The sequence below is a fragment of the Tribolium castaneum genome, chromosome 9, assembly GCF_031307605.1.
Source record: "Tribolium castaneum strain GA2 chromosome 9, icTriCast1.1, whole genome shotgun sequence".
NCBI classification, from domain to species: Eukaryota; Metazoa; Arthropoda; class Insecta; order Coleoptera; family Tenebrionidae; genus Tribolium; species Tribolium castaneum.
Window position 1 is genome coordinate 972,949 of NC_087402.1, and position 24,253 is coordinate 997,201.

General features: G+C 37.5%; 5 protein-coding genes and 2 long non-coding RNA genes across 16 annotated transcripts; 4 read left to right on the plus strand and 3 right to left on the minus strand.

Moving 5' to 3' along the window:
• The first annotated feature begins 1,851 nt into the window (after positions 1 to 1,851).
• On the plus strand, positions 1,852 to 2,573 carry LOC135267078 (uncharacterized). Its single transcript, XR_010335341.1, has 2 exons — positions 1,852 to 2,132; positions 2,180 to 2,573. It is a non-coding gene; the product is annotated as an uncharacterized LOC135267078 (long non-coding RNA).
• Positions 2,461 to 9,023, minus strand: LOC135267077 (uncharacterized). 4 transcript variants are annotated; one of them, XM_064358753.1, is made up of 4 exons: positions 8,904 to 9,023; positions 4,717 to 4,772; positions 3,369 to 4,493; positions 2,461 to 3,311 (listed from the first exon to the last, which is right to left on the minus strand). In XM_064358753.1, the coding sequence occupies exons 2-4, from the start codon at positions 4,747 to 4,749 to the stop codon at positions 2,553 to 2,555; spliced, it is 1,917 nt and encodes a 638-aa protein (XP_064214823.1). In that variant the 5' UTR covers positions 4,750 to 4,772; positions 8,904 to 9,023; the 3' UTR covers positions 2,461 to 2,552. The 4 variants fall into 4 exon arrangements, with proteins under 4 accessions (XP_064214823.1, XP_064214822.1, XP_064214821.1 ...); XM_064358752.1 differs by having other exon boundaries at positions 2,461 to 3,540; positions 3,589 to 4,493; positions 8,904 to 9,018; XM_064358751.1 differs by having other exon boundaries at positions 2,461 to 3,543; positions 3,589 to 4,493; positions 8,904 to 9,018.
• Positions 9,024 to 9,116: 93 nt separating this feature from the next.
• On the plus strand, positions 9,117 to 13,622 carry ktub (king tubby). Of its 4 annotated transcripts, none has more exons than XM_969025.4 (9): positions 9,117 to 9,387; positions 9,451 to 9,643; positions 9,714 to 10,181; positions 11,091 to 11,179; positions 11,244 to 11,551; positions 11,607 to 11,730; positions 11,783 to 11,872; positions 11,921 to 12,340; positions 12,394 to 13,622. In XM_969025.4, the coding sequence occupies exons 5-9, from the start codon at positions 11,510 to 11,512 to the stop codon at positions 12,918 to 12,920; spliced, it is 1,203 nt and encodes a 400-aa protein (XP_974118.3). In that variant the 5' UTR covers positions 9,117 to 9,387; positions 9,451 to 9,643; positions 9,714 to 10,181; positions 11,091 to 11,179; positions 11,244 to 11,509; the 3' UTR covers positions 12,921 to 13,622. The 4 variants fall into 4 exon arrangements, with proteins under 4 accessions (XP_974118.3, XP_015834394.1, XP_015834393.1 ...); XM_015978908.2 differs by having other exon boundaries at positions 9,304 to 9,643; positions 9,714 to 9,796; positions 9,843 to 10,181; XM_015978907.2 differs by having other exon boundaries at positions 9,304 to 9,643; positions 9,714 to 9,796; positions 9,860 to 10,181.
• A 50-nt stretch (positions 13,623 to 13,672) lies between these two features.
• LOC662986 (spindle A-like protein) lies at positions 13,673 to 15,027 on the plus strand. Its single transcript, XM_969053.4, has 3 exons — positions 13,673 to 13,916; positions 13,958 to 14,644; positions 14,695 to 15,027. The coding sequence occupies exons 1-3, from the start codon at positions 13,833 to 13,835 to the stop codon at positions 14,938 to 14,940; spliced, it is 1,017 nt and encodes a 338-aa protein (XP_974146.1). The 5' UTR covers positions 13,673 to 13,832; the 3' UTR covers positions 14,941 to 15,027.
• Positions 15,028 to 15,136: 109 nt separating this feature from the next.
• LOC100141870 (mucin-2) lies at positions 15,137 to 22,729 on the plus strand. 4 transcript variants are annotated; one of them, XM_001813840.4, is made up of 5 exons: positions 15,137 to 15,645; positions 15,698 to 15,996; positions 18,593 to 18,713; positions 19,266 to 19,363; positions 21,126 to 22,729. In XM_001813840.4, exons 4-5 carry the CDS (start codon positions 19,272 to 19,274, stop codon positions 22,504 to 22,506), a joined length of 1,473 nt encoding a protein of 490 aa, XP_001813892.1. In that variant the 5' UTR covers positions 15,137 to 15,645; positions 15,698 to 15,996; positions 18,593 to 18,713; positions 19,266 to 19,271; the 3' UTR covers positions 22,507 to 22,729. The 4 variants fall into 4 exon arrangements, with proteins under 4 accessions (XP_001813892.1, XP_015834389.1, XP_015834390.1 ...); XM_015978903.2 differs by lacking the exon at positions 21,126 to 22,729 and having other exon boundaries at positions 19,266 to 21,050; XM_015978904.2 differs by lacking the exons at positions 15,137 to 15,645; positions 21,126 to 22,729 and having other exon boundaries at positions 15,696 to 15,996; positions 19,266 to 21,050.
• Positions 16,595 to 17,932, minus strand: LOC103312550 (uncharacterized). The gene is made up of 2 exons (XR_511387.3): positions 17,181 to 17,932; positions 16,595 to 17,131 (listed from the first exon to the last, which is right to left on the minus strand). It is a non-coding gene; the product is annotated as an uncharacterized LOC103312550 (long non-coding RNA).
• Positions 22,668 to 24,054, minus strand: LOC103312549 (hypothetical protein). Its single transcript, XM_008193450.3, has one exon. The coding sequence runs from the start codon at positions 23,836 to 23,838 to the stop codon at positions 22,720 to 22,722; it is 1,119 nt and encodes a 372-aa protein (XP_008191672.1). The 5' UTR covers positions 23,839 to 24,054; the 3' UTR covers positions 22,668 to 22,719.
• Positions 24,055 to 24,253: the final 199 nt, after the last annotated feature.

Below are 24,253 nucleotides of genomic sequence, written 5' to 3' on the forward strand. Positions count from 1 at the left end.
AGGCCGAAAAATTGAGTTATCACCTAAAAACTGGAAGGGTCCCCTTGTCACCGGAAATGTATAGCTTTTACAAGATTTCCATTTACACCATATCAAAGAGCGTCTTTGTGTCTCTTGACATGCAAAATTTCATAATAATCGCATGAACGGTAACAAAAATATTTTCAAAAAACCATTTTTCCATACCAATTTCTGAAAAATTGTAATTTTCCAATTTTTTGTGGTGGGTCAGTAAATACTATCCTATCTATTCTTAATTGTAGAGGGGTATTCGTGGTTAAAATTATGCCACACATTTTTGAATCACCCGATATTATCAAGTTATTATCTAACCAAGTTTCAGTGAATGTGTGTAGAACAAAAGAATTATCTAGATTTATCTACAGGCTGCTCAAAAACTGGCGCACCAACGCAGTGGTACGTTGTTGAGAACACGTGTAGATCACGGGAAAAATGTTAAAAAAATTCCTAAAGTCATATTTTAAAAAATCAAGAGCTACAAACTTATTGTGTTAACTTCTTTAGTTATCATTATTTTTTTATATTTCTATGTTTCATACCAGGTAATCGTTCCGTAACAAAACGATGAATAATTATTTTTAAATTTACTATCAGATTTTAGCAGTTTTTTTAATTAAAAAAAATTAAAATTCATCCAAAAAATCACAATGTGTAGATGTGCCAACACTGGGAATTATTTCCTAGGAAACCGTTTCAAAAATAATTTATTTTTATTGTTGATCAAATTCTATTGCGATCATGACTGTTAGACAACGTTGCCACATATCATTTATCTAAAATTAGTTATTTATCAATAACTTTAATTCAAAGAATTTTTTTACTATTTTTACCTTTATATGTAACCAGTTCTCTACCACACACCAATGAGTTGGTGCGCCAGTTTTTGAGCACGCTGTATACTGACTGTTTAAATTTAAAGATCTACCTTTTTAATGAAAATAGCAACAGCGGATTTGCATTTTTTTTATTGAAATAGGGCACAAAAGTAGACTTTATAGTTATAGTATAACTAATGGACCCAGAAATTAAGAAAAATTTTTTTGCTTAAGATTATTAGAAACCATTTACAAATTCATTATGTAAGTAATTTAGTTTTGATAAAAAGAATGTTGTTTGCGCTTTGCATTGATCTGAGACACTTTTATTTTTGTATATATATATATATCTAAGGGCCATTAAGTTAATTTGCAACTAACAAATTAACTTAATGGCCCTTAGATATATATATATATATATATATATATATATATATATATATATATATATATATATATATCTAAGGGCCATTAAGTTAATTTGCAACTAACAAATTAGCAAATTTGATTTGATTTGCGTTGTTAACTTTTAACAACGAATTAAATTTTAACAAACCATTTTATAAACGGGCCCCAAACGTTATATTAAATAATCACACTAACAAGAAGTAATAAATAATAATTAACACGAAAGTATTTGAATGGCATTAGTCGGACCATTGATTCAAAAATATGTACGATATAAAATAATTGAGAAATTTTTTATTCAGTAATTTGTTAAAATCGGGTAATTAATTATGAAGTCGCAATTTATGGCACTTTTTACACATTTCTAAAAAAATTATTGATGAAACTAATTTTTATCGAGGATTAATTTTTTATTCGTTTTCACTTTTGTTAGCTCTTTTGTCACAACTAATAATAATAGACAAAAGTCTTGTATCACTCAAGGATGAAATATCACGGGATTAAACTATTGAAGCTGGATTTTTAACCACTAAACTAAACGTCTGAAGACGTAATCCGTTAAAACACTGGATTAAAAGAGAATTAGAACAAATTCAATTCAATTTTATCGAAGAATCAGCAGATTAGACTGTTGTTTATCCACCACGTTTATAAAAGAGATTCTGCTCTCGATACCTCAGTAGATATCGCAATGAAAGTGCCAGTACTGATAGTACTAGCCCTCGTGGGCTTGTCTAGTGCCAAATACGAGGGCTCAACAATCTTGAGTTTAGCATTGAAATCGAAAATGTTGGAACCGCCATTCAGGCTGAAAAACACTACCACAAATCGAGACAAGCTTTAGGTTTGGGAACAATTACTTTTGACCAATATTTACGCCACGCTGAGGTAACACTTGGAAAAAATAACTCCCGTTTTTAGTTATTGTTTTAAAGATTAATGCTTATTTGGCCCAACTGGCTAAAGACTACCCCGACACTGTCACTCTAGGAACAATCGGACAGTCGTACGAAAAACATTCCCCGACTACAATCCGATCTATTCTTACAGCATCTCCTCTTTCACGACAGCTTATACCGTTTATAGGTATGTGTCTATCGAGGAGAATCATCGGCACGACCATCAATCCTGAATTCGTCTTCGACTCATGAGCCTTTGGCCTTTGGCGAATCAACAGGACAGTAAAATTAGCTGAACTTGGTGAACAAACCAAGCATTTGGAAATTTAAATAGAATTTTATTATTAACACTATAAACAAATCATTAGCAGAATAATAAAATAAGTATTAATTTTTTTAACATAATAAATTATAATAGTGTATCACTACAGACAGATTTACTTATTCCTTCAGTTCCAACTTGATATGTTATAAAAACTTTCTTCTCCTCTGGCTCGAATGTCAAACCAGCGTAAATCTTTTTTGAAATGTGTTTATAGTCAGGTTCATCAAATTTAGTGTAATATTGCTTCTCAAAAATTTGTTGTAAAGCTTCATTTGCAGACTTGGAATACATTTTGTATTCAAAAATGATTCCAACGTTCTTACTGATTATCACCACATCTAGGGTATTGGCTATCCCTGGTCGTTTTCTTTTTTTCTTGATCTGGACCTCACTGTGTGTTTCGAAGTATCTGGAGTTATATACCAGAGTATACAAGATGTGATGAAGTTCTGTTTCGTTCATAATCTTCTGTGATTGAGAGAGTAATACCAATACGGCGTTTGCAAAATCAACAAATGCCCTCTCACTTGTACTTTGTAATAGTAATTTCAGAGCACTTACATAATTTTTAATAGATGTAGCTCTCAAGTGGAATTCAGATACAGTTGCCAGTACTTCACTATAACAAGCGTTGCGGATATGCTGCTTAATTTCAAAATTAGGTATTTTTAAAACACAAGATGTCGAGTCATTTTCAAAATCAGCCCCTTCTTCTATATCTTCATCTTCGGTGTTTGTTTCAATTTCATCTGTTTTCTTATCAATTGACAATATATTAAAGTAACCAGAATCAGCCAAGAATTGCAAAAATAACTCCACATTTTCCTTCGATATTTCATCAAACTGCAAACAAATAAGTTCCTTTAGACTCGTTAGATGATCGACATTCACCGATTTAACTGTTCTTATCTTAACTTCACCATTAGAAATAAGTTCCTCAATTTTTTCTCGAACTGAAGGTTCCGCAAACAGCTTCCCCAGATTTCTTACATGACCTGTATCAATCCAGAAAGATGAATATTTGAGCGTACCGGTTGTATAAACACTTTCCAAAAGGTTCAAGACTGACCAGCTACTGAATATTTTCAATGGGCTATTAGATACCATATATCCATCATACCATTTCGTAATTATTTTGAATGTTACTTTCCCACAAGCAGCTTTAACTTCTGGAAGCTCAAGTAGCTGCTTTACCTCCTCATCCGTAAATCCTAAGTACGGTGCGTATCCAAGATCACTTAGGAACGGATAATGTTTTATAACTCTTGCTGCATCCCCTGAGAAGGCTCCGGCCAACCGAACACAAGCAAAAATTAATGAGCGTTTTATGAAATCATTGAATTTTAGCGTATTAGCCATGAAACGTTTTAGAAAATCATTAATTAATCCAATGTCATCTTTATTCGGACAAGACTCGAATACCAGGCCTACCGCAGGAGCATCGTACTCATCGATGAGTACGAAAACATCTTCCTCATAATGTGTATGTAATACTTCTGATAAAAAGTTTAAGCTATCTACCAAATCAGCTTCACTTGATGAGGCGCACTTTTTTTTAACGTAGAAATTTTCGAAGTCTTCAACGTCAATGCTAGACATGTTCAACTTGTCGCTTGCCCAGGCTAAAGTACCATCATCAGTCTTCTTCACCAGGTATGAATGTTCTCTGAATGTATAATTTATAGCCAACGCCAATTTTTGCTTAACATCAGTAAAACTGCTACCACGAACACTCCCGAGATCAATATGTATCACAGGATGAAGTTTGCAGTGCTTTGAAAAAAATTGTGTTTCTTCAGTACAAATCTTTAGGTTCTCAAATAAACTTTTTTGTCCCAGTAGAAACTGCTTCAACATATCCATGAGGGTAGTTTTTCCAAAAGCTCTAGGCGCCGTTAGTAGTACTATTTTACTAGTATCACTTAAGAGACATTTGATAAACAAGGTCTTGTCCACAAAGGTAATTGTCTCTTTGATTGTGGCGAATTTATGACTTGCCAGTTTGCACAGCGACTTTTCTGAATCCTAAAAACAGAAAAAAATTACAACTCGTTACTAAATGCATTAGCATAGTTGTTATAAATAAAGTGATTAGGATTATTTTTGTGGTTTTTAAATTGAAAGTTTCTGAAAATTATATTATATGTACTTATTATTACTAATAATAAATTATTGCCACCGTTAATTTCTAATACAGGAGAGTTTTACTAATGATTGTGAATTCCACCAATAAACCTGACTGACTCACCTTAGAATCATTTAGAGAAGAACTCTCGTTCATTTTTACTTTGGTTCGGCTACAATCTGTAATACAAATAAGCATATAAATAATTAAGTCTTTTGTCAATGAGAGCAGTACACAAAAGAAAAGTATAGAAAAACCTCAACAGCAGCCTATTAAAGTGTTGTATTTTGTTCTGAAATAAACAACTGTATTATTGTAAAGTGGAATTTTTTACTCGTCCTCTGAAGTTCCCCACACCCTAAAAGATAATGAAACAAAAAGGAACAAGCAAGGTCATTGCGTATCAATCTTTTACTCGCCAATTAAATTGCACAGATGGAAAGACATCGCGCAGACCACTAGAAACAAACTGGTTGATACTAACTATGAAGTAAAACTTCCATCACCAGTGTTATTATTGCTAATTTTTTAATTCAACAAGATTAAATTAATAATCAAATTAAGAATTTTTTTCAGATTTGCTTGTAAATTTTAATTTTTAAACCTCGATGAACTTATAAATTGTGCAAAAAGTACTTTTTTTTCACATCTAAATACCTTTTTGAATTACGATTTGTTTAATTGCTATTTCTTACATTGCTTGCAACAATAAGGTTTTATATTAATTTACACAATAAACCATATATTTGTTTATTATAATCCGAGTAGTATGAAGCAAAACAGTAGTAATACCATCAAACATCGATGATGTAAAGAAAAGAACTTTGAAAATATTTGAAAGACATACTAAAAATATGAGAGCAATAAATGAAAAGATTCAAAAATTGTAAATTAAATGGAAAGTACTGTATTCAAGAATTTAAATATATTCAATGAAGAATATCCAAAATTCCGAAAAAAGTTTTCAAGTCTCATTCAACAAGTTAATAAATTAAAAATTATTATTTTTGTTCTTATGTTTATTATCGTAATTGTAATTATTGTTTTCTTAATTTCTTACTTCAACACTAATAAAAAATAGCGATTATGTTATGTTATAAATGATGATACTAATACGTGTCCATAAGCTAATGTATCTGTAGAATTAGGTAAAAGGTATCTTTTATCATCTTTCCAACTTAGAGACTTTTTCTTTACTTCTTCAGTAAATATATCATGTTTATGACTCCTGATCACTTTCTGCCTATGAAAGTATTCTTTTTGATTAAACAAGCAATTTTTGTAATCTTCAAAACTTATTTCTTAATAGCTTTTATTAAGTCTGCTTTATTATATTTTCTAATATATTTGATGTCTAATGATTTTGCAACATTAAACAGTTCAGACAAACGAAGATTACTTAAGTTCCTTCGTTCCATTTATTATAGGAAAAAATCTAACAAACAATTTTTAGTAAATAAATAAATTCAATCCATTTTTATGCAAATCTGTTTTTATATGCCTTTTAAAATTAGTTCTAGTGTAATATCTACCACAATCACATAATAAACCGAGTAGAATTAACTGCAATTAAACATTGTTTACATGTTTTTTCATATTTATTTCTATAGTTATAAAAATCATCTGGACATTTTAATTCCAAACAAATGGAGCAAAGACTTGTCATTTATTAGAAAATTTATTCATCAAAGACTTCAAGATTACGAAAGTGTATTTTAAGAAAATCTAGTTTTGCCAAGGTTAATACGTTATTTTCATACATTATATATAATTCTCATATCGTTTAACCTTTTCTGAAACATTTGTCGTGCTTCTTGGTCATCGTTATGTGAGCAATTCATTTAATTTATTACATTTTTTTCATAAGAAATTATCTATAAACAGTGCATGATAAAACACACTGTCCCTTTTGAGGTAAACTTGTGATAAGCCTCGAGATTCAAAAAAATATGTGTGGTATAGGGAGGAGGTGATCAATTTAATGTTTATTTAATTAATTGTCAAAAAAATAAATACTTGTAATAAAAGGGATCTAGTACAATATGCGAGGCAATATGGGACCTACGTATTATAAAAAATAAAATAAATAAAACTATTAGATGTAATTATATGATGAAGACAAATAACGTATGGAAAGAATTTTATCTTCCAAGAAAGAAGAAGCGAAAAATTAAAAATTAAATTATTGACATAGATAATACTGTTACTTGAAAGTTTATGATCAAGACGTATTTTTCATATTAGACAATGATAATCAACCTTTGTTTAAAGGTAAAGATTTAGCAGAAATATTGGGTTATGAAAAATCAACAAATGCTATAAGTAAAGACGTAGGTAGGTGTTGATTTTAAGAGAAAATTGATTTTTTTAGAAATATGTTGTTTTTGCAGAAAAAGAAAAATATTAATCACAAATAATTTGCTTCAATTCATGGGATTTATTGAAGAAATAACGCCATTTTAAGAACTTTTTAAAGGACTAGGAAATCTCATACGAAGAAATAGATTATAAAAATGCTAAAGCAAATTTGTATAAATATATACAAAATGATTAAAAATTTTAAAGAATTAATAATGATGTTGAATAACAATAAGGCAAAAAAAGTTAGGAAATATCATTTTAAATTAGAAGAATTGCTAGATAAATAGGAAACTAACGTTAACGAATATAATCTTTTAAGGCAATACATAATTATAAAATTAATGCTAATCCATTAAACCTGTTGGACTTTATAAATAAAAATAACTACTCCTATAAAATTAATTTGAGTACGTGGTTGACCGATATATGGTTTACGTTATTTAAAAGAAAAATATAATAATAACAAATGATCTTTTATGCTTTATACAATATGGAATTTCAGTGGGGGGTGGCTATCCCCCACTGAATTTACGCGATATTAAGAAAGATTTAAAGAAAATTTTAGAAAACTATAAAATAGAATACCAAATAATAAATTATGATAAGATTAAAAATGAATTATCATATTATAAAAAATTAATAACAAAATATATTATAAATATTTCGCCAAATAGTTAATTTAAATAAAACAATATGGATTTTATTGAGTGTTCGTAATATTAAATCCCTAATAATAACATTAAATACAAAAACGGATCAAGAAATTAAAGAATATTATATTACTTTGGAAGAAATATTTTATTCATATTTGGAATACACTAAAAAGTTTTATTTGAATATAGGAGAATCACTCGAAAAGATAGTCAGATAAAGCAAATTGAAACGATAATTGAAATTAAGAGAGATGATTAAAAATATTATCAAGTTAACCAAAGAGCATATAATAAATAGTATAATAGTTTTATAGCAAAGATTCGGTAATCTTTGATAACCTAAGCACAACAAATTGTGCTTAAAAAAATCCAACTTTTAGATTACTTCAATATATATATATATATATTTTTTTGGAATGCAACTAACTTTGAGAGAAATTGTGTTGTTGATAGAATGAGTAGGTAAGTTTATTAATGGTCAAGCTTATTTGCCTGTAAAGTAGCTATTATAAAGTAACTGCGAAAGGCAATTAGTTAACTTTAACAAACTAGTTGAGTTTAATGAATAATTGGTATTCTGAATATAGGTATGCCTTTCTTCCGATAAATGAGATTATTCACTTACTTCCAAGTATAAAAAAAATACCTATTGTGCGATTTGGACCTAAGAATAGTGTTGTATCCACGATTTCGTGATACTTCAGAAAGGGGAAATATTAATATACTCGGTATAAAATTCAACAGATTTATTCTCTACAAACTTCCAACAACTTACAACGTTACAACAATTTACTTTTAGCTCTACATCGCGTCTCCTTCCCTCATTTTTGTGACGGTCCTTTTTAAGAAGGAAAAACTACCTGCTCCCAGAAGGGGGGCGTCACGAGCGATTAAGGATTGAGGGTTGCACATTTAACAGGAAAGTGAAAGTTGTACATTACAACAATAGAAACAACTTACAGTACGAGTCAGCGTTAAGCAGACATTTTCTCTGCGATATTTAAAAACCTTTACAAAAACACAAATTCAGATAAGCAATTTTGCCTACCGTACAACACGTGTTACAACTTCCTAGTGATAACAGTATAATAAATATAATTATTCTAGTTATTATGTAATTACTGCCATGTTTTGGACGCGAAAACAATTACAATATAAAAACCAGTGGTCGTGGGTCAGGATTCAGTTATTTGATTTACTTTAATTTTAGACACAATCGTTGAAAATAAACATAATGTCAGACGAATTACATTTTACTTATAACATTTAATAAATATCAAGACAATCAAGACTTACCTGTTAATCGATGCACAACACGCTCACGACGCTCACACGCTGCTACAAGGTGTCAACTGTCAACCACAGAACAGTAAGGGTTAGTTCAAACCGCTGCCAACGGTCGCACGCAAAAACCCTAACCCGGTCCCAAATCCGGGGAAATGAAAATTTCCGGGAAAAACAACCGGAACTTGGCAACAATAAATCAAGTGACGTTTCGTACTTGTCTTTTTTTCCAAAACAAATGTCATAGTCACAATGCGAGAAAATAAGTGCTAAAGATCGGTTCGTTTTCTCATAAGATCATAAGATGGAAAATCCTCTAACCAAAAGTGAGGAGAAGAAGTTCGGGTACCCCAAAGTACGAGATTCGGACGTTAAAACTGAAAAACCCAAAGTCGAAGTTAGGCGCTTGCAGTACGACCCTAACCCTAAGGTCGGGGACTGGAAAAAGACGTGCTCGCCCAGCTGTTGCCTCTCGTTATCGGGCGAAGAACGCCTGGTTTGTATAATTTGATTCGATTTTGGGACCAATTTTCAAAAACGCAACTTGGCCACACTGTAGGGCGGCGTTGCCGGGTTGTGCCCTGGCGCACTTTCCGCAAGTTTATCGAACAGCTGGTAGGATTACGTAATTTGCGATAATATCCAACAAATGTGCTTTGTTGTCCCGATTAGGGAAAAAAATCAGTGATAAGTGGTACAGGGACTTGGAAATAGGCACCAAGTGGGGTCGCTGATGTGGCAATGCCATCTAGGTATATTGTATCAGAATGGCACACACTACGTAAATTTGTATTACAAGAAAACAAAATAACTTGTTTTTAGATGTTCACACCTTTAATAAATTTTTTTGGTAAAGTTGTCTTTTTCGCCTATTTTTTCTGTGATGTCCGAAAAGGGGTGATCAGGTAATAATCCGTTTTGACCTGATAAGATGCGGTGCCGAATTTCTAGGACTCGAACACGTAAAGAGAGGGTGCCCGGTATTTGGGGATTCAATAGTGCCCAATTTATGCACGCCTGTTATCATAACTCGCCTGTTTTGGTGATAATATTGTCCGATTTTGGGAAATAGAAAATAAAGATGCAATAAATGATAATTTACTGGACACCCTTCACAGAATTCTTGTGAAAAACATTTTAACAAAACACATGGGAGATTCCCAGATGGGCGGTTTATGGTTTATGGTTTACGGTCCTTTTAAGCAAACGCCGCCTGATGCGCAAAATAGCTTTAAACCGTTTGTTGTCGGTGGAGAAAAGGAGAGCTAGGGATCATAAACTAAATGAGGGGTACGTACATTTCGTTCATGAAAAATTATTTAAAATTGGGACATATGGAACTCGTAGTAAACGATTCTACCGAAAATTCTTTTCACTTATCACACTGTTGTGTAATTATAATTAATGAAAACAGTGATAGTACCAAGTTGATTGTAGTCTGACTGTTCATGTAAAGCTCTAATAAATTGAGTATAAATGATAATCTGTTAGCAGGCCCGGTAATTCAGCCTGATTTATTTCCGATTTTAATTCAATTTCCGATATATTTTTTAATGTATAGTTGCATATGGGTCCATCCTGACGATCGCTATCAACTATCAAAAAATTCTGTGAAATAAAAAATGGGGCGAAAACTGCAATAATGCATTTGCGGAGCTGGACAAGATAAATTTTTTTAACATTGTTCCGACAACTAAAAGGCCATAATTTTATTTTTAAAAAACGTCTTTTTTATTGTTGAATTGGTGGTCAAAAGGGCATTGTGTGACAAAACCGATTTCGGGGTGAAATGGGGCGAAAACTGCAATAGTGCATTTGCGGAGCTATAAATATTGAAATTAGGTGAAAAAGTGGGAAAAATTAAGAAGCAATTTGTGGTAAATAATTGAGTTTTTCGCTATTAGCAAAGTGACTTTCTTAAAATGTCATTTTTAAGAGGGTGTTTAGTGTTTTTTCGGATTTTTATTTTATTAAACGGTTTCAAAGCTGACAACCAAACATACATCTACGCAAATTGAAACGTATTTTGCTAGTGTGAAACTGGCTTCATGTTCGGGTTTCTTCGGAATTTCGAGGAGCTGGTTTGGGGAGCTGTCTTCACACAAATTTGACATTGACCGAAATCGCATGCGTTACAAAAAATTATAAATGATACAATTTTCACTTTTATGGATTTTGGGTCCGTTTTTGCCCTTTCAGAGACTATGATGGGATATTTAGGGCAGAAATCTCTACCTTGCGTCAAAAATTTCATTGCCAGGAGGGGACAAAAGTCGCCAGAAAATTGAGTAATAGTAAAAATAATAATAATAATAATAAAAGTTTTATAAACTTTGTGTGCCTTTCTTTTAGCGCGTTATTAATGCTTATGGTTGTTTCTTTTAATTAAAAACAGCGCTTATTTTGGACTAAATGCCTTGGCCAATCAAAGTGGCCTGTTAGTTCACGTGATGATGACAGTTGTTAGTGGTTGTCATTCCAGTGGGGTTCGTCCGATTGTAAACAAAACGTGAATTAATCGTTTTTTATTGGAATTAGCTAGAAATAAGATCGATCGGTGCATCTCCAAGAGTTACAAAGCGAGTTACTATCAACAATTGGAGAATTTGGCATGAGAAATGTTAGAAATGGACGTGAGAAATCAAAAATTAGAACAACAAGTAAGGACATTTAATTATTCAGCAAAGCAATAATCAATTGAAACGTTATTTTTAGCGGCAAATAATGGAGCAAAAAATGAAGCAGAAACGAATGACGTCCGGCATGATTCAGGCTTCCGACGTCCGAAAAAATTCGGCCACTTTGAGGACAAACAGCGGCAATAGGAGAGAATTGCATGGTGGGTTTATCAGCAGAACGCACGAAATCTGCTATAAATAGAATGGTTCTAGGTTATGACGGTCCGTTACAGTACAGCATGGCCAGGGACAACAACCCTGATCAAGTTATATCGATATTGTCAAGTCCTGACAGTGCTGACGGTAACACTTTGAATTTTTCCAAGTTAGAGTTTCAGTTTGGCTTTTTAGACACCGTAGTTGAAGACTTGACAAACACGGCTTCAAATGACCTCATGGACGTTGAAGACGACGAATCGTCCCCGGTTGCCTCCACCCCCAACAATGGCAACATGCCAGTCAACCCCATTATTGACCAACCGGCTTTTATCAATAATGGAACGGGAGAAATTGAGGGCGATATTGAAGGGAATGTGGAGAAGTTTGTTTTGCAACCAGCGCAACAGAAAGTCTTGTACAAATGTAGGATAACTAGGGATAGGAAAGGCATGGACAGGGGGCTGTATCCCACTTATTATCTCCATCTGGAGAGGGATTACGGCAAAAAAGTGTTCCTACTGGCCGCCAGAAAACGCAAAAAGAGCGCCACAAGCAACTACCTGATTTCGACAGACCCAACGGATCTTTCACGCAGCGCTGAGTCGTTCGTTGGTAAGTTTTTTGGAAAAAAATAAATACAGCTTGGGCAAAAATGTCGTTTGCAGGTAAGTTGCGTTCCAACCTCCTTGGCACCCAGTTCACCGTTTACGACAATGGCATCTCGCCCCGAAAGGCCAATTTCAAGGAGGGTGTGACGCCCCGGCAAGAGTTGGCGGCTGTGACGTACGATACGAACGTTTTGGGTTTCAAAGGACCGCGAAAAATGACGGTGATTCTGCCGGGAATGACGCTGGATCAGCAACGAGTGGCAATTTATCCACAGGACGAAAGCGAGAGTTTGATCGAGTGTTGGAAGTCGAAAAATATGGATAATTTGATCGAGTTGCACAACAAGACACCGGTATGGAATGACGATACGCAATCGTACGTTTTGAATTTTCACGGGCGTGTGACGCAAGCATCGGTGAAGAATTTCCAAATTGTCCACGACAGCGATGTGGAGTATGTGGTGATGCAGTTCGGAAGGGTGGCAGAGGATGCCTTTACCATGGATTACAGGTACCCCATGTGTGCATTGCAGGCGTTTGCCATCGCGTTGAGCAGTTTTGATAGCAAACTCGCCTGCGAATAATCGAATTTCAATGTGCCTCACGAATTTATTGAGCTTACGGCTAATTGTACTTAAGGTTTTATATACACTGGAAAGAGACAAAAGTTCCGTTGTTAAGGTAATTCTAGTCCGTTTTTTAAACGAAATGTTATTTTTTAAGATTTTATAATCATAGATCATTTCTATTAAGTATAGTTTTCTCTCTCTTTCTCTCTATTTTTATTCGAATATACTTTAGTGCGGCCTTATATTTTGCCTTAACTATTCGTACTCTTAGGATTGTTTGCAAATTTCACTTGTTTAGATGGTAGATCGTTTAACGATACACAATACAATCAAATTACGTGTTTTCAGTGTCTTGGAATTGTCAATTCACGATCCAAAAATAAACGTTAACACTCTGTGTTGTGTTCAAATCGTGCATATAAGCTCACGAAAAATCAGTATTTATCGATAGTTCAAAAGTCGGACTTGGTCCGCTTGTGTATTTAAGAGGCTCAGGATTTATTTAAAAAAAAATAATTAAATCCGATGTATTTTTGTAATTACCAGATAATGGTTTGCTTGTGTGACTTTTATTTATTTATTAGTAGTCTCGAGCTGAACATTCCAATCATTCTTGAATCAAACATTTTTTGATATTGTTACGAGATTCTCAACTTGTTTTTTAGCAGTATTGTACACGTTTTTATGCCTATTGCATTAATAAAGAGTGATCCACAACTGAAGTTTTATTTAACCTAAAATATACAGGGTGATAGGAACGTTTTTTAGTTGAGTTGCTGCCACTTTTTAAATTTTGTTATGGTTTTTGGTTTTATTTGCCTGGCCTTGGCGGGACTTTTTGTTTGAATTCCTAACCAAAGAAACAGCCCACTATCACAACAATCAGCAGTGAACTAAAAAACGAAATTTCTTTACTAAATCATCTAAATGGAGGCTAGTTTGGCATCAACCGACACCGTAATTGACGAGGAAGCCAAAGCCGGCGGCCCCCAGCCCCTTTCCAAGCTTCAGGTAACAACCCCCTTGACAAATCAACCCTAACCTCGGTTTAGGTCAACGGGATCACAGCTGGCGACTTGAAGAAGCTCGAAGATGCCGGTTTTCACTCAATTGAATCAATTGCATACACTCCTAAAAAAGTTCTTGCGGCTATTAAAGGCATCTCTGAAGCCAAAGTCAATAAACTCCTCGCCGAAGCGGCGAAATTTGTTAATATGGGTTTCACCACAGCCACTGATATTCACAGACGAAGGGCTAATATTATCCAACTGACCACCGGTTCGAAAGAATTGGATAAGTTGTTAGGGGGCGGTATTGAAACTGGTTCAATTACGGAAATTTTCGGCGAATTTCGAACGGGGAAAACACAAATTTGCCACACTTTGGCTGTGACTTGTCAATTGTCGGTTGAAAGTGGCGGAGGCGAAGGCAAGTGTCTTTATATTGACACTGAGGGCACGTTCAGGCCTGAACGCTTGCTACCGGTGGCTGAGAGGTACAACATGGACGGACAACAAGTCCTGGATAATGTCGTGTTTGCGAGAGCTTTTAATACCGATCATCAGACTGAACTTTTGGTTCATGCCGCGGCAATGATGATGGAGTCAAGGTACTGTCTTTTGATTGTCGATAGTGCCACGTCTTTGTATCGGACGGATTATTCGGGAAGGGGGGAATTGTCAGCAAGGCAGAATCATCTGGCGAGGTTTCTGAGGATGTTGCTGCGACTTGCTGATGAGGTATTTTGTGTCAGATTAACTATTTTTGGGAGTTTGAAAATTGCTTTCAGTTTGGAGTTGCCGTTGTGCTGACGAACCAAGTGGTTGCCCAAGTTGACGGCGCTGCGATGTTTAACGCAGACCCTAAGAAACCAATCGGTGGTAACATTATGGCACATTCATCCACAACACGACTTTCCTTGAGGAAAGGCCGAGGCGAAGCAAGAGTGTGCAAAATATACGATTCGCCGTGTTTGCCCGAATCCGAGGCAATTTTTGCCATTCGTCCGGACGGAATCGGGGATGTCCAGGAATGATATTTTATTTTTTTACTAGATTGTGCGTTATTTTTAATTTTGCTGATAATAAGTATTTTTCCAATTGATATTATATATTTCACAATAGGTAACTTAAATTTGTCCAGCCAATTTCCCTTCAAATTTTACGAATATTTGACTCTCAGGGTGTTAAAAGTAAAACCTATGCAAATTGAATAACCCGTGACATTAGCCTGTCCCCGATTCCCCCCATGTTTTCCACAATGTAACGGAATCCCAAACGCTGCTAGTTTCATAAATCACACAATCGAAAAAATCGCAAATAGCCTCCATCTCCCTTCAAGGTCCCTGAGCAAGTGTACCTACTCTTTCCGGCTGGTGTGAGTCGAATTGCCCAGATTATATAACAATTTTCGGTGGAAATTGGCCGCGTGGCGCGACAAATTGGCCGTTTTTGTCACTTTTTCACGTGATGAATTTCCATCTCGACTGAGGATCGAGTCATTTCAATCCTCAATCGCCATTTCTCGAGGCAATAACCGTAATATAGTAACCCAATTCCGCGTGGCTAGACTTTCATCTTAAGTATTTTGTTTGAAAAAAATAACGTTTTATCAAATGACGAGGCGATGAATTATTTATGGACAAGGGCCTGAGCGAAAACTGGGACGTTATTTCGAGTTGCGCAACGCGGGCCGCACACGTGCTGGAATTTTGAATCAGCGGACAAGTCTGGGAACCACTGTAATATAACGAAATTCACAAGTACCTAACTGAAAAATTCATTGTATTCTAGGATAAATGACCGAAAAGCCGAAATTTTTGCTTGATCCGGGTCAAGCCCAAAACAAACAAATTCAAATTAATCCGAAATTACGAAATCCCGTGCATCCCAATTCATTTGGTGGCCCCCACTATACAATCTCTAGCAAGTGGCCGCCTTCCATCTGCAAACTCTATTACTTCTCCGAGTTTGTAACACTTGCAACGCTCCGAGAGCTCGGCTTGTGATGTGACTCAAGTGAGGTGTCTACTGCATTTGGAAATTTTTGGACGAGCATTTGGGGCTAAATCGGGGCTCTTTTTGGGGATGAAGTAAGTACAAGTGTTTGCTTGATTCCGTTTAATTAGTGCAACAACTGTTTTTTTCCGATTGTGTGTTAGATGAGATTAACAGAGAAAGAGTAGGTGAACTAGATAGTTCCGTTTGTAGGATGGATGCGGATTAATTCTCCGATATTTGCAATGAATTTCGGTCAGACGCTCCGTAAATATTGGCTTTGGGCACCAATTCACACTTGAATTAAATATTTGATAATGAAACGGAAACGGAAAGTTTATTAGCAAGCGTCGCATTACGCAAGCATTTACACGAAGGGTCAGGTCAAGGTATTGTTTACGCTGTAGTAAAATTCCTCCAAGTGTATTTATTGTCAGCAAGGCACAGGTTAAATAATTACTCTTAATTAAGCACACTTATTAAATGGAGATGAGTCGTGCGTGACAATTTATGACTTAATTATATCTCAGTAACTCACTCGACATTCACAATTGATGAGTTTCACTTGAATATTCGACTGGGATTTTTAATTGGATACAAGAGAAAATTGCGCGGTTTTTAATTAAGCGTTGACACCCCAATAAGGATAAGAAAACAGTTACGTGCAAACTTTCGTGTAAAAAAAATCAAAGAAACGAGCGCATCATTTATTGACCTGTAATAAACAAACTACCGTTGAGAACAAATCACGCTATGCCATTTAGTAAAAGTTGGATGAGATGGGTTTGTAATATAAGACGTTTTATTTTGTTAAATTTCGAGGAAAAAATAAAAACCGTTAGAGAAAGCTTAAATTCTTCATCTCGATGACGGAGAGATGTCTGAAATAGGTAGTTAGTTACAAGTGCGGACTTTTAAGCGACAACTTTGCTGTGTAAATTGTCATATTTTGCCTCACAGGTGATTTATTAAATACTCATCGCTGCCCATTTATTTGGTTTCTCCAGTAGTAGGTCATTATTACCAGGATGATCAGCTAAATTGCCTTATTTGAGAAACACCCAGATTTTCAATGGTAAACAGAAAAGCAGAAAAAATCGTGAATACACCCCCCCATTTTAAAATTAACAAAATCCACCATTTTGTGTTTTAACAAAAACTGAAACTGAAACAGTTTTTGTAGGGCTTCCATATCTACAACTTTGGTCGTCATTTTAATCCCAAGCTAACCTAAAATAATAACAGAGATCCTAACTAATATAATCTTAAAATTACTTACTGTCTCAATTAGTTCAATAAATAGCTATTCGCTGAGCGGTTTACGCTAGTTTAAGAGACCACAAAATTTGTTTACATTGTTTAGCTGTTTGTTTACAATCAGAGATAAACAGAGAAAATCTCGCGACAGAAAAACTTTCCCTTACAAAAATCCCTAAAGCAAGACGGCAGTGGCGTTGCTGAAGAAGGGTCCAATAACTTTTTTCGAGTTTTTTTCAATTTTTTTCATTCACTTCACTTGTTCAAACTCAGTTAAAAATTAAATAATAAGACTTTAGAAATGAATAAATTGGCCGTAGTTTAATGAACTACACTGAACAGTTAATTATGATAAAGTGCGAATAAAACACAATACACTTAATTTATTATCATAATGGAAAAGCTTGGACTTAATTTTGCGATCTTTCTAGCATCGTAATATGCACATAATAGAATAATATAAAATTACTGTGATGCAATATTAAGCATTGTATTGTTATCTCATCTCAATTTATGCAAAAAATCTTTTGGGGATTATTTCTAAATAACAGTTAACAGAATTATCTCTTTCTTCTTTCCTCAAAACAACATTTGAATTAAATTTTGAACAGTTGGTTAAAATCGCAAGATAATGGACAGAAAAGTACCTAATTTTATTATTTTTGTATCAGTGCCATCAGTCCTCCAACCGGAACCAGTTTAAAACGTAAATCAGTTTGTTTGGAATTGATAAACACATTTCTTTAACATAGAATATTAATTATTCGGTCTAATTGACCAATTCTATCGAAACGTTCCAAAACGCATTTCTCTACATGGATGTTGGCATTAATTTCGTTCGAAAACATGTCATAGCGGGCGCTCCTAGCCCATTAATATGCATGCAGTCTCATTAAAAATTTTAAAAATCCATTAAACTATTTTTGAGGAAAAATTTAATGCCACCTGTTGTGATAACTCATGATGCAACCTTTTTTGTATCCAGTTTTTCCGCCAACTTTCCAAACACGTTGAGGAAATCGCAACACCGGACGTGGTCAAAGCTTCATATTTAGCAAGTGTAAAATGAACTGTTAAAAATCATTCCTCATTAAGACAAATCCACGCTCTGATTGCCGCGACAATTCACACATTGTTCTTTTTTCGTCAAAAACGAATTATCTCAGTTACACTTGCAGAATAATTTTTTCACGGTCTTTGTATCGGAATAATTGTGCAAATGGTCATTGAAAGGATTGACCTTGACTTTGTGACGGTACTAACCTGGATATGTGGCCAGGAGGTCTCCTCGACTTTTGTGACCCCAAAAATGCAAATCTTCTTGGTGTAGCTGATTAGACAACCAAGAATACACGCACGGAAGATTAATTTTAAGATTTTGCAGTAATGAGGTCATTAGTGTGAATAGGTTCATCTTATTTGTGTCTGTTTCAGGTACCAGCCATGGGTACCGCTATGCCGAGCGCACCGGCCGCTCAGGGGTTCCTGCCAACAGTAGTTCTTCAGATGTTACAGTGCCCACAGTGTCTTAAACTCGACCAGTCGTTTTTAAAACGTAAGTCTTTTTTCAGCCAGCGAAGCTTGAAATTGGCAAAGTAGTACCCGATCGTATAATAGGCGTCCACTCCCAATTGCTTTGATTCAATTGTGGTTGAAAAAACTCATCAATTTTTTCCTCCGGTGGTACCAAAATTGATGGTACTCATTAAATATCTTTTATAATTTCTTTATTTAAATAAAAAAGACAAAAAAAATTTGGCATAAATGTTTTCTTTATTATTTTGGTGGTACTGTCCTTGGTACCACCGTCAGATGTTTGAATTTTGGTCCAATTTCGTGAATAATCTCGAATGGTCAGGGAAAGTCGTTGACCGTAGCGGTACCGCTTCATTACCATCTCCCTCGGACCCACGCACGCTATCATAGGTACCTCCTTGTCGGTGGTACTATTTGTTTTCGTTGATCAATTTTTTACTGTTAATTGCCGGTTAATCGCGCCAGAAACCGTTGCTTAGCCACCAATTAAAATGATGAACAAATTCGGTACCACTTAATGCAATATAACGGTACCACATACCAGATGACTCATCTGAAAATTTTGTTTCAGGTGAAAATGCAGTGCCCAAGACCTTTAGTGTTAGTGTTAGTGACATCGGCTGTGATAGCCGCAACTCCGGTACCATCTGGAACCACCACAACAGCAAGGTACTCTTTAGGAGGACACACTCATTTAACATACCTACCTCAATTTTCCGACACGACAGAACTGATCTCGGTCACTAGAAACCCAAAACGACCCAAAAACGAAACGTTTTACACAGACATGGTACTGAAAATTTTGACCCAGCCCACTTTTCGCGGCGAAAATATGCGCAAAATTAAACGAAAAGACCAACAACTACTCACAAACTTTGTCAAAAATAATTTGGAAGATCTAAACACCCCTAACAAAACGATCAAAGTTGGTACCAAAAACAAGGTTCGTGTTGGTACCACCACTCGGAAAACCACGAAACTTACCCCAAACCCTATAGTTATTAACATTACTGCACCCCCCAAAAAACCGACAAAGGTGGTACGCGTAACCAAACCCCCTTTCAAAATCAAACTAACCCCAACCACCAAAAAACCCAAAATAAAACCAACAATTAGACGCGTTGTCACAAAATGGCCCAATGAAGTCAAACAGAATTGGTACGAACAAGGGGTACCATACCCCACCCCCAACCCCGAAATCAACTCACACTCGCCCCCTTACTCCCTCAGCGAGGTCGCTTCAGACCCTGGCCAGGTCTCAGAACCCCCCCAGACTGACCTAAGCAATGCTATCAGTACCTTTAATCTGGACATGGCCCCCGACCCCTCCAACATCCGAGATGGGGCCGGGGGTTCCCCTTGCCCCACAGTCCACATTTCAAGCTCGGTCCTAACCCCCCAACAACGCCAAGACTGTTCCGACTTAAACCTCGTCATAAACTCCCATTTCCATCAAAATTCAGTAACAGACCGGTCCCCCCTTACCCCCGAAACGTACGACGCAGCCAACCAGGCCCAGCAGGAAGACCCGGCACCGCCCCCGCAAACTCAAGCCGATCCTGGGGGCGGCGCCGGCGGCGCCTCACAAGCCGCCGCTCCCGCGGCCCCCGGTGGTGGTACCGGAGGGAGCGGCGGTAGTGGCGGTAATGGGGGCGATGGCGATGATGGAGGTGGTCTCAAATTACCAGATTTGAAAGGTTTGATGGATTTGTTGGGCTGGTTGTGGGACAAGTTGGGCCACCTCTTCAATTTTTTGAAAAATCCCTACTTGTATCTGGTACCAATGGTACTGTTTTTCTTGCTGGGTTTCTTGGCGGTCATTTTGTTGTTCCCCTGGTGGATCCCGGCGTTGTTTTTGTTCGCCAGTGCGAAAACAGCACAGAAAAAAAATGTCGCGTTTTATAAACATGTCCATAAACCGGTGCATCACCCAGATGGGTGGTTTTGGAACCATGAGACTAAAACCTGGCAGAATTTGGCCGAAATCGTGCATCATCATCATCATCATCGAAGGTCGGATGGTGATGGTGACAGTGGTGAAGATAATTATAAAGAAATAACAGATGCTATAGAAAATTTCTCGCGGAAATATGAGAGTAGTAGTCAGTCGTGGAAGTGGCGGAGAAGGGTCAGGTAGTGGTTAAAGGTGGTCAAGATTTTTAGTCAATCGTGTAAATATTGTAAATTTTGCTGTGATTTCGTCGGAAAGCTGATTGAGGTAGGCGCGCGAATCTCTTGTACGTAGTTATTTATTTATTTATTTTATTTATTTATTTATCTGTATTTATCAAAAGTCGCCATAACTGTATCATATGTATTACTAAGACGGAAAAAGAAATAAAATGATTGTTGAAACCTTGCGTGTTTTTTTCCCCACCTGTTGCGTGAGATTTTTTTAGTTATTGTTTTTCGAAATGAATTATTGTTTTAGATCTCCGAGCCAAATTGGAGAAACAATAAAGCAAGTGACTAGTCAGCTAATGGAAGCAAATGCAACCTCACCCGATATAGTCACACTCGATACACGAACACCGCCCAAAATCAAACAGCACGCGAAAAAGAAGCCACAAAAACCAGAAACCCTCGAAAATTCACATGCAGGGGTTGCCATACCGGTCAACGAAGACGAGATAAATCTCGAAGAAACGACCAAAAAATTCTTCTACAAGATTGAAAAACCCACAACTAACAGTGGCCTATCGACTTGGATCCTGTTAAGCGGGCAGACAACAGCCAAACCGTCCCGAAAACCGGTCGTGAAACCAAATGAGAGCCAAAATGTCACGGTTGTGGTGGATTCTAACAAAATCATCAAGCCTTTGTTCAAAAAACGTGGTACCACTACTAGTACCACAACACTGGCCCCAACTACCACCAAACTGACCAAGGTGAAGGCTTCAGTCTTGTCGGGTGCCAAGTCAAGTACCACCACCACAACAACCATGACAACACCAACAACTAGTAGTACCACCACCACAACTAACTCCAGTACGTTACCAATTGAAGCAAAAAATTCCGAGACTGATTTAAGTGAGAAGAAAACGCGCCGACCTTCCACCACCAAAAGGAAGAAGAATAAGAACCGTCGCAGACGCCCTAGCGAAAAAACCGACAGTAGTACCAAAATTGACAAACCCATCCAGTCCAAAGAAAAACCCATCGGAACCCAACTTTACAATTACTTGTCTCGGGAAGTGATGCCCACGGTTGGGGTCGGTCTCGTGGGCTTGATGGTCACTGCTGGACTTGCTGGGTACTTTTTGTACCCATTTGGAGTCGCTCGCAGGTCGTACGACATCGACAGACGGGACAAAGACAACCACTTTTACTACTCGGATGAGTACTCGGGTGGGATCGCTGAGGAGGAAGCCATCGGGAAAGTGATAGCGGGAATGCCGTCCAACTCTTTGTACGGAAGCAACTTCAAAACGCCCACTTCCAGACACAGTTTTAACAACCATAGGGTAATTGAGCAAAGTACTGTTGGTGGAGAGGGGGCAACTCCGGCTGCGGTACCCGAACACGGGCCCAGAAAACGCAGACAAGTTAACGATGGAGAGAATGAACTTGATGGTAGTATTACCACGGATGATGGTCCCAGTACTACCACCACCACAACCAGTACCACGCACAGGCCGGACAAAGTCAAGTCTTTGGTGGACATGTTCAAGGAGTTGTTCCACTTGAAGATAAACCTTGGACTCCAGTTGCTACAAAACGCAACTCAGGCCGTCTCAAAGTACGTTTCTCACGTGCAAAAACGCCTGGACGAGCATTACCGCAACTACACCCTTACCAATAGTACCAACTGATTATTTATGTGAAGCTAGTCCAGGAGGTAATGTTTTTGGTACCAGACAAAGTCACTACCTCCTGGACTATCAGGATTTATGTACTCCCCTGTCTACACTTAACAGTATTCTTGAGAGTACGTAGATTAGTTTACTGGGGCAGGCGTCGGGAATAAACCATAAAAACCAAAACTTATATTTATTCATGTAAAATAAGACTGTATAATAAATAAATTACAAACTACGCGGGAGTGTCACTTGCGGGTACGGCGTACTCAGTTCCCGTCTTTTGCGCCCCCCTAGCGCCATGGGTACCAACATAGCCATGGTGGCCGGGATCATCCCAGCACCCACAGCGGCCAGAACGGCCGAACTATCAGGCGCACTGTTCCGGCGAGTCGTAGTCAAAGTCGGTACGACTCGTACCGGCTGCGCCTTAACCGGCTTTTTCTTCATTTTTTGCTTCTTATTGAACTGTTTGTGGGCCTGTTCGACCGTTTGGAAGCTTGACTCCACCTGGAGAAGGCCTCCATGGGACGTGGTCATGTTAACTTTTGAGTTTTTCAAAGGGGGAAGTACCGTCAGACGGACACTGCGGTGCGCTCCGATCGAGTCAGGGTTGATTTGGAGCGCCCGTTGCCTGTTCTGGGGGTACTTGTACCCTTTGGTTGTCGAAAGCAGTACCCACTCGCCCTCGCCGGAAAACGGGTGACCATCGTGGCTGATTTCCGTCCCTTTGCGCCGATTGGCTTCGTAGGGTTGGGGGAAGTCCGCAGGGCGTCCGTCGGTGATGATGTCATCGTAGTTGTGTTTGCAGTTCTCGTTGTGCTTGTGGTGGTACCGGTTGCCATAATCCACTTGGACTTTTTGGCCGTAGACGGCCGTGGGTTTGGGGTCCAGGTTGTAGATGTCGTAATGGTGGGGTCTGTCCCATGGTCGTACCTGCGTCTCTTGCTCGGAGGGCCGGTGGTGGCTTTGCCACTTTGAGATTTTCGAGACTGACCACGGCACCGGTTCCATACTCACCCAGCCCTTCTTGTCGTCGTAGGGGTGGTGGTGGTTTTGGTACTTGAGCACGTCCCAACTTTTGGGTTTTTCGGGCGTTTCCGCCTCTTGGTTTTTGTGTCGGACCGATTCGGCGTAGTTCGTGAGGAACTGGTGGAGCGGGTCTTCGGTGGTACTTCCCCGGGTGTTGAACGAGCGGTGCTCGAACCGCGACGTCTTCCATAAGGGCTCGCCCTCGACGATGCGGATCGGCTCGGAGCCGGGTACTTCAATGTCGTAGGTTTTGGTCGTGGTGGGTTCAGAGGCGCCGGCGACTGCGATCGCGAATAGTACTACCACTGGGAACATTGTACCACGGAGAGGCAACCCTGACTGGCCGTTTTCTCGGTCGGGTCTTTGTAATATAACTTTCCGCCACAATAAGTTTAAATGTGGTACAGACCAATCCCTACCAAAGATTCTCTGAGGAAAAAATGACACGTTTTGATGCTGTCTTTGTCGAGTAGAAAGTCAACGTGGATTTGTGTGCCGTAAAGAAAGGCTTTCTCTGCGCTCGTGCATTTTTAGCTTTTGTTTATATTATGCGTTATTGTGATAAATTTAAACACCGTTATCTTATATCAGATAATTGCACCGTTACGGATGATTTGTTTTATGGCGGCGAACAGTTAGCTTGCACTTCCTCAGCGGGAATGCGCCCCTTCCGAGTTCCAACGCAGGGCCGAGCTCAGCCCAAATGTTGCGCCCCACTCGGATTAAAATA